At 45.1% G+C, this 9,425-nt stretch overlaps 1 protein-coding gene across 1 annotated transcript in view; it reads left to right on the top strand.

Moving 5' to 3' along the window:
- Positions 1-7,396: 7,396 nt before the first annotated feature.
- UGGT2 (UDP-glucose glycoprotein glucosyltransferase 2) overlaps positions 7,397-9,425 on the top strand; it is a gene marked incomplete at both ends in the record, with an annotated part of 105,366 nt that continues 103,337 nt past the window's right edge. The window contains one exon of the mRNA XM_084234907.1: positions 7,397-7,548. Within this exon, the coding sequence (XP_084091033.1) occupies positions 7,397-7,548 (152 nt within the window). The remainder of the gene's footprint in view (positions 7,549-9,425) is intronic.

Raw genomic sequence — 9,425 nt, 5'->3', positions numbered from 1 at the left:
GTGTCTGATAATCCTGTCCCATTTTAAACCACTCTCAGAAGTAGCACAGAATTATGGTTGAAAACAAATTGTGCAAGAATGGAGGTTAGTGGCTAGCTTTGGGAGGAGGCTGTGCATTAGGACTGTTAGGAAACGGGGAATTCTGCCAATAGGTACTATTTTTGGCCCTGGTGGAGCTTCCATGAGTGTGGTAGATGTGCGAAAATTCATTGAGCAGATCGAGTATGATGTGGACACTTTTCTGTATGGGTGTTTTCCTTCCATTAAAAAGGTAATTAATTAAAATAACTCTTTAGACAGTTATATCAGGATTGAGCAACGGCCTTGGGTTTTTACAAATGTCTTCATCGTGGTGAATGTTGTTTTTAATCACATTCAGAATGAGAAGTGTTCTGGTCTCAATAGTTAAATCTTCAATGACTATCAGAAAATCACATGCTCGTCCTTATTTAGTATGGGCAGTTGGGATGTATTGATTTGTCTCATGTCATTGCCATAATGTACTATCTCGCAGTGAAACATCCTCTCCTCCGATGGGAAACCGTCCTTCCACTCCAGGGGATGATTCCTGTCAGCTCTCCTTTGTCACCACACTTGTCTCATGCCTATGGGAGGCAGTTTAGTGAGACAGAGAGACATTTTGGTGTCACTAGCATCAATATACTGATGCAGGAACATCAATATGCAGACACGGGCGCCATTCTATGTCAGCTGGTGTTACTACTCCACTCTTTCAGTCTGGCTGAATTAGAGATCAAAATGAGAGCCAAACGCTTAAATACAAATCCAGACAACACAATAGAGAAACTGGTGGGTAAGGAGATACCTTCCAAGTCAATGGCAGAAATTATTCTGAAGTTTTGAATTATAGAAACATGGAACATAAATTTTAGGTGAAGATAGGACTTATACTTCTCAGTAGAATTTAATGAAAAATCTACACTAATGTATTCATCAGTTTGGGAATTGTAAGAATGAAAAATTCTTCTACATGAACACTAAAGTTGTAACACTAAGAAACTTAAATATAATTGAATGAAGCACCTAAAATGGGAAATATAATGCATTTTGATATAATTGTAATATATGATTAATACATAAGATGAAATAATTAATTATATATTTGCTTTTTTGGCCTACCATGTGCTAGGCATGCAGGTGGCATTTTATGTATTTTTTCTATCAAATGTAGTTTTATGCACACACAGTGAAGTAAAAAGCAGTGAGAAATTCACGTAAATCTGTGTTCCTAGAGTTCTTACTGCCTTTGTTGTTTTTTAAATGTCATAAAGTACTTCCATTGACAGCTTAATTACTATAGTCACATATCTTACTGTACTAACATAACAGACTAAAATACCTAAGTGCTGAGTCCAGTTCCCTAGCAGTCAGCTGTCAAGAAACTTCACCCCATGAGACTGATGTTCTCCATCTGGCCCTGAGTGCCCTCTGACTCATATCTGGCCATTGCCTAGAACTTCTAAGACTTCTCAATGTTTCTGAGAACATTGGTTCACCTCTTACCTATCTTTCAAAGGATTAGACCCAGATATTCTGGAATTAGTTAAATGGTTAAAAAACAAAATATCTCTGGAGCATGAGACCAAATGCTAGTCTAGTGGGTGATTATGTAGTTGTGGGAAGGAAGCAGGCCCCCTGGGCGGAAGGTGTACTCTGAAGACTACAGAAGCCAAAGATGGATAAACCAGGACCATGTTTAAGCAGAATAACCTGTGAGCTCTCAGGTCATGTCCAAGTTCCCTCTCTTTCCAGTGCAGTTGCAACTGGCAGTAGTAAATGACCTCTGAACAGACAAAACGACTCTGTGAAAAAGTCGTCTGGCAACTCTAGCTCAGGTTTGGAAATGCATTCACATGAAATTAAAAATGGATGATATCAGATTAAGAGTGGAAGGGGAAATGAGAAGCAGGAAAACAAAACTGTAGTGAGCACCAAAGTGGAACAGAGGCAAAAATGAAAATAAAAAGGTTTACATTGTAAAACCTCTCTCTCCACATCACTGCTCCCTTCAGTATCTCCATCTAACACATGTACATAAAACATACATCTCCTATTCATGTGCTACTTACCCTACTGCCATGCGGTCTCCCTCCCTCCTTGCATTCCTCTCCCTCTCCTCTCTTTCAGAATCCCTCTTCCTAATGCTGGAGTTGAAATAGCAGCAGATGAAATGGTAAGTGGGAAAAATGAATTTCTCTTTTCTTTCTTCAGATAAGCAAGAATAACCAATTTTAGACTTTTGCGATGAAACCAATTGTTATTTGATTATATTAAGATCAGTTGCTAGGTCAGGAGGATTTTAAACCAAAACTTCACAAATGACGTAAATATTCTTGGCTCATGGTCCTTGACACAACTAATTTTAGACAGTGATTTTTAGCACTTGCAGCTGCAAATAAACAGAGTCAACATAACAATCAACACTAAATTTTGATATTTTGTTATTTCTAAATTATAGTATTTTTGAAAAAAAGGCACTTCTTAAGTTATTGCAATTTGACTTTCAATTTGACTTCAACTGTTGTTGAAGCCTACTTATACTAGGCTAGAAGTGACTTCAGTCAAACAATCCATTTCCTGCTGTTGCCTTACACTCTGCCCTCTGGCTTCTAGAATCATACTCCCTAACACTAACCCAACTCATTGCCTCAAAATATGGCACAGAAAGAAGCCATGAATCATGGGTTTAGCAAACACAGCTCGTTGTCTCTACCACACGCTACTGCCTGACTCCTTAGTAACAGAATCCTGATTTTGCTGGGGAGGTAGGAAAATGTATCTAGCTATACAATGACATTTATCAGCCTCTCAGAATGCTCGGATAACTGTGTGGCAGAGAGCTAATTAATGAGAGGTCACAAGAGGTCATTTGATGGGGCTTCCAGGAATGTTTATTATATATCCTCAACTGGTGCCCAGATTTTGCCCTGGTCCTTTCTCTTTCCTCTTCCTCCTGTCACAAATATGTAAGTACTGGTCAGGGACATAGATGTCATATGTGATGATGAGGTTAAAATCCACACATTAAGGAAGGCAAACCAAAAAGACAAACATTGGTCACCTTTGAGCTGTCGGTAGGAGCTCCAGACTGCTCATTTCCAGCATTATGGAAAAAAAAAAATTTCTTCCTAGTTTTAGCAACTCTTTTGGGGGTGTTGACATTGTCACCCTAGCTCAATCTCTTAAGTGATACATTGCAAGATAACTTGAGTGATGCATTCACAAAAGGACAAAAAGAAAGAAGAGAATATCTTGTACTTACACAACATGGACATGACTTTCTTAAGTACAAAAACTGGATCAAACATACCTGGCATTAGATAGTTGTGAGGAATTTGTAATCTATTTTAAATGAAATACACAAACTTATAAAGTTTAAATATGTAGGTACTTAAGGAAAACAAACTAAACCATGACTTGCTTATGATTTTTAGTATACATAATCTTGTCTAAGGCATAGACCTATAATAAGTTCCATGTCTATAAATTCTTTCCAGTTGGAATGGAGAGTAGGACACCTTGTGTATTCAAAAATTCAAATGAAAAAAGAATAGGGTCTTTCTTAAAGTAAGGGAAATCTGGAAACCTACAAAGTCATATTTTTAAAAAGCCATTTCAGCTGTGAAACTTATTCAGGAGAAGAAAATTAAAATTTTATTATATTACATGATAATTTCATATTAACTTTATCCTCACGTAGCACCCCTATTTTCATTAAATAAATATAGTCCATGCTGTAACCAAAAAATTCAAGATGATTTATTCTATTAAATACTATCCCTTATTATAAAGCACTCATTAATCACTTTTCCCACACACAATGAAAACTGCTATCATCATCAGTTTTCATTCATATTACTCTAATGTGAATAACTTTAAATAACATTTTGCTAAGAAATGTTAAAGCAGAATTGTGTCCCTGAACTCCATTCAGTTCATACCAATCTGTGCCAAAGGATTATTGATAATGGATGTAGGAATTCTTTGCTGCTCCACTAACTTGAGTGACCTTTGCTGGGTTACTCAATTTTTGCATTTGAATTTTTCTATCTGTACTTAGAAATGACATATAGAAGAGACCTTAATATTGGTTTGGAATTTTGGGAGCTTCCTTTGGTGAAATCCAAAACTGGCTCCCACACACAAAAGACAAGGAGAGACCAAGGGAAGAGACAGACAGACCATTCCAGATTGATAGGTGGCAGTTTCATTAAGCAAAGGAACTCACATATAAGATTAGTCTTGAGCTGTAGCAAGACAGTAAATTTTCTTATCTACCTGCCAGATCATAAGACTTGAGTGAAACTAATTAGGTTCAGATATGTATATAGTACCAATGATTTCAATAACACATTACTCTGTCAAGGTTGGATCCCTGAAGGGGCTCCTAGCATGGGGACTGTGGGCGGAATGTACATTTCAAGGACAAGGGAGGGAATAAAGTGCCTCTCACTGCTTGGGTGGAGCTCATGGACCCATCCTCTTGATGCTTATCCACTCCTGTTCCTTCTTTTGTTTTGCAGATGCGCAAACAAGCTCAAGGATGAGCAGTCTGAAGAGCATTTCAAACCCACTTAAATTTCTCAGGATATACTACATAAACTAAAATGTCTAACAATTATGTAAATAAATGATCCTGAATTGATTTAATTCCCTTTTACAAAGAGAAATGTAGCATTCCTTACTATTCTGAACTCAAACACACTGAAATGCACATGAACATGTATTAGCAGTGTCCTTTAATAGTGCATTTTATATGACTCCATATTATAAATTATTTCTTAAAGATTTGTTGCCTTCAGATATATTGACATTTAAGACATTCATTGTCAATGTCATTTCCTTCGCCCCACGATTTCAGTCAAAAATTCAGTAAAATAAGTGATGAGTAGTTAATTAAAGCAAATACTTGTGAGAGATTCATAATCTATTTTTCGATTATGCTCTGTGGATCAAAAGGAAGCACCTCATTCATCTGCCTTAGCTTTCTGCCTACCTAGACATAAAATAAGGACTCTTTAATATTTATTGAGCCCCAATAACATGTATTGTGCTAGGTACTGCAAGAGATGCTACAAATGAATAAGGCATGAGCCCTTGGGGAATATATCATTTGTAGTAGGAGACAGAAGCATAGTATTCAAATTCTAAACTGAGAATCTTAAATGGTATGTGACGGTTAAAAAGTGCTTATGGAAATTTAAAGGAGGGCCCGATCTTGCCAAGTAGGAGAAATCAGGATATGAAGGCTAAACTGAGGAAGTGAGCCCTGAGTAGGATTTCCAGAGCAGGGTCTCTTCTAAGGAAGGGGATACATCGAGCAAAGAAGGGGAGATGGCCACGAGAAGTGATCGTGTTTGGGGAACTTCAAGAGATCCAGGTTCCCTACAGAGCATGGGATTAAATATTCAAAAGGAATAGATCAATGCAGCCCCTATTTTTTCCCAGCTGCTGCTTCTCTTTACCATATATTTTAATATTTATAATAAATTTGCTTTTCTGAATAGAAAAAAATAGCGTTCCTGAGTAGAAACTAGAATCGTGATGTTTCACCTCTGCTCAGTTCATTAAAATGGGCTATTTTGATTTGACGAATCACGAGTTCTGGAAAAACTGCTAAACCTGTGACAAGGTTTTGTCTTTGAGTCTGAGTCCTAAGCACATGAGGTTGGGGGTCAGTCTTCAGTTGCAATCCAGATTCAGTCGCAGCTGTGTGAATTCACGTGTACTCCTCTACACCAGCTCCTCCCAAATTTTAATGCACACAAGTATTGTTATAGGGCAGCCCCGATAACAAAACGGGGTGCCTGACTGTGGGTCCTCACCCGCACGCTTAAAAGGACTTATCAATGCTCTACTGCAGGCACACGCGAAAGGTTAATAAAAGGCTTATTTACAAGGGAAGAGGAAATGAGGAAATGTACAGCTCAGGGAGAAAAGCGGGAGACAAAGTTTTAAATGCGTCCTATCCGATCTGCCGATCTGGAACCCCAAATGGCGCTCTGAGAGCTGGCCGCGAGCCGTGAAGCCAGGAGGAGAGAGAGAGAGAGAGAGAGAGAGAGAGAGAGAGAGACCTCAAGGCCCACGTGTCTGGTCTTTATACCAAACCTGGTTGCTTAACTCCACCCTCAGGTCCCAGCCACCTTCCCTTTGGTGGTGACGGGATTTGTCTTTCCCAAAGTCTTGATGGCTTTGGTCTGGGGTGGGGGTGGCGTCCACAAAGCCTGCATGGGATTCGCTCAGGACATCCTTCCCCCCTAACAGTATCACTTGGCACTTGTGTGAACCCTGGGGATTTGGATTCAGAGGGTCCGGGCTGGAGCCTCAGCACCCGTATTCTTAGGAGTCCAGAGGTGCTTCTGAAGCTACTGCTCGGTGCACCCCTTCTGTGCAGAAAGGCTAAGGGCGCCGCCCGGCCCCAGCGCCAGCACCCTGGGGCGCTCGGGTGAAATGCACCATCTCTGACCTACCCAATCAGAAAACTGGAATGAGACTCAGCATCCCTGCGGTTTAAAAACCCTCCAGGTGATGCCCCTGGTTTTGAAAGATGATGTATGCTCGAGCTGTTGCAGCACACTGGGGGGTGGGGGAGGAGGGAGTAGGGTCAACACAAGGGGTGTGCAATTGTATGGGGAATATAACCAAGATGAAAACGCATACATGTGCAAAAATGAAAAATGATGCAAATAAATGTAAAAAAATTATGTAAAAAAAAAGATGTAAAAATGATGTAAATATCTGTCAAACAATCATTGCTCCCCCCTCCCCCACGAGCAGCCCCTGTCACTGGTGCGCGGGGCTCCGAGCACGCGGCTTCTGGAAGCGCCCCCAGGTGACCCCCACATGCAACAAGCAAACCCCAAAACCCCCCACAAAAACTGAGTGGAGCCTGTGCGCACATGAAGGTGTGAAGGTGTAACGCCAACAACGCCCACACTCGACAGCCGCGTCAGCGACGAGTCAATCACGCTGGAAAAACGGCCGTTTCAGCGCACGCGGGTCCCGGGGGGGGGGGGCTGCGCTGGCGCCTCCACCGGCCTTGGGTCTGGCCCGTGATGGCCGCTCTGGCTCCTGCCCTCGCGTCCCAACTCTGGCACCCGCAGCCAGCCCCGGTGGGCCGCAACCCCAGTGGGGACTGGGGGGCGGGGGCGGCCCCCCAAGACCCGCCGCCCCGCCCTCGGGCGCCGCCCGCCCCAACTGGGCTCGGGGTCCGGCCGGCGTCGGCCCGGACGGAGTGCGCATGCGCGCGCCTCCCCCTGCCCCCCCCCCCGCCCCCCGTCCCGAGTAACGGACTCGCGCGCCCCCGGAAGTGGGCGGCGCCGGGACCGCGGCTGCCGCGGGGTGGGGGGGGCGGGGGGGCGTCCGTCTCCGCGCGATGGCGGGGGCCGCGGGCCTGGGGCGGCTGCTCCTCGGCGTCGCGGCGCCGTGGCTGTGGCTTCTGGGCGCCGGGGCGGCCTCGGCGTCCGGGGCGGTGACGGCCCGCTTGGCCGCGAAGTGGCCGGACACCCCGCTGCTGCTGGAGGCCAGGTGGGTGCCGGGCGCCCCGGGCCGGGTGGGGGGCGCGGGCCTGACGGCGCCGGGACACCCCGCGGGCCCGGCCCGCCCGCCCGGGCGCCCCCGCCCGCACCCCCGCACCCCTCGCCGCCGCCCGCACCCGCGTCCCCCGCACCCCGCCCGCACCCCGCCCGCACCCCCGCCGCCAGCGCGCGCCCCCTTTCCTCGCGCTTCGAGCGGAGCCTCCCCCGCGGCGTCGAAAACTTTGGGGGCCTTTGTTTCGCCTTTTGGGTCTGATCAGCGCGGAGGAGAGAGGGAGGAACGTGGGGTTCGGGGGCGTAGAGGCGCGCGCCCCAGGGGGGGCGGCTCCGGGCGCCGGCGGGAGGCAGCGTCCCGCGCCTCGTCTCTGCCCCTGGGGCCCCCCAGCTGTGGCCGGTCCGGGGGCGCACTCGGTGCCCCGCGGTCGGTCGGGACGCGCCGCTGCCTGAGCCCCGCGCCCTGGGATTGCCCCGCGCGCCCTGCTGTGGGCGCTGCCCGGGAAGAGCTGCTCAAGGGCTTCTCGGGGCTTAGGGCGCGACCTGTGGGGCTGGCTGTAGCCCCTGCAGCGCGGGTTCGAGTCCCCGGCCAGGGAGATACCCACATGGCGCGGCAGACCTCTCCTGACTCGCCCGCCGCTCCCCTCAGCAGTGTATTTCGTCAGTCTGCCTGTTCTGCTCCCCACTCTGTCTTTGGGGAATCCTCTGACCCCCCCACATCTCTGGCCTGTACCCCAGCTCTTGTATGCATAAATAAATGTAGCTTTTAAAAAAGTTTCTTGAAAAAAAAAAATGCGGTATAGTATGTAACATGTCAGTTTCAGGTGCTCCAGTCCGTGTGTGTAACCGGCAAGTTTGGTTACTATCCATCACTACAGGTAATGGTAAAATACAGTTCTTGTGGTGAGGATTTTTAAGATTTAACTCTTACCACCTTTGAAATACGCCCCAGGACTGTCAGCTGTGTGGTGCTGTGAGAGTGTAGTTAGACGGTGACTCCCCATTACCTGCCACCCATCTGTTCTCTTCATTCGTGCGCTCGGGATTGATTCAGTTTTTTCCATGTGGAAGTTAGATCTTAGGTTTTAGTCTTCCTTTCGCCCAGCTTGAAGGCTCATTCCTGTTGTCACAAATGGCAAGATTTTTTTTTAATTGCCAAATAATGCTCCCATGGACACGAGGGCTAGCCATATCCCAGCCGTTGCTGAAATGTGGGGGTGCGTGTTTCTTTCCAACTTACTATTTTTGTTTCCTTCCAGTAACTACTCAGAAGTGGGATTGTGATATCTTAGTTTTATTTTTAATTTTTTGAAGAATCTAGAGAGTGTTTTCCATAGTAGCTGCACCATTTTACACTCCTGTTAGCAGTGCACATGTTTTCTCCCCAATTTAACTTTTCTCTCCTGTTTTCACGAATGGCCATTTGAACAGGTGGTGGTGATGTCTTACTGTGGTTTTGACTTGCATTTTCCAGAGTGACAACACCTTTTTGTGTTCTGTTAACTAGCAATGTCTTCTGTAAAAAAAAAAAAAAAAAAAAAAAGTATTCAGATCATCTGCCTATCTTTAAATCAGATGGGGTTTTTTTGCTACTGCGTTACATGATGAAAACTCTACATAGTTTGAATATTAGCATGTCTCAGACGAAAGATTTCCGAGTATTTCCTCCCACTCTGCAGATTACCTTTATAGTTGGTTCATAGTTTCCTTTGCTGTGCAGCTTTATAGTTTGATGTAGTCCTGCTTGTTTATTTTTACTTTTGTTGACTTTATTTTTGGTATCAAATCCAGAAAGTAACCACCAAGACTGATGTCAGGAAGCTTACCCTATTTTTGTTTCCCTAGGAATTTTATGGTTTCAGGTCTTTACTATGT

This window comes from Talpa europaea (assembly GCF_964194135.1).
Source record: "Talpa europaea genome assembly, chromosome: 6".
Classification (NCBI taxonomy): Eukaryota; Metazoa; Chordata; class Mammalia; order Eulipotyphla; family Talpidae; genus Talpa; species Talpa europaea.
This window is presented reverse-complemented; position numbering and strand designations above follow the sequence as displayed.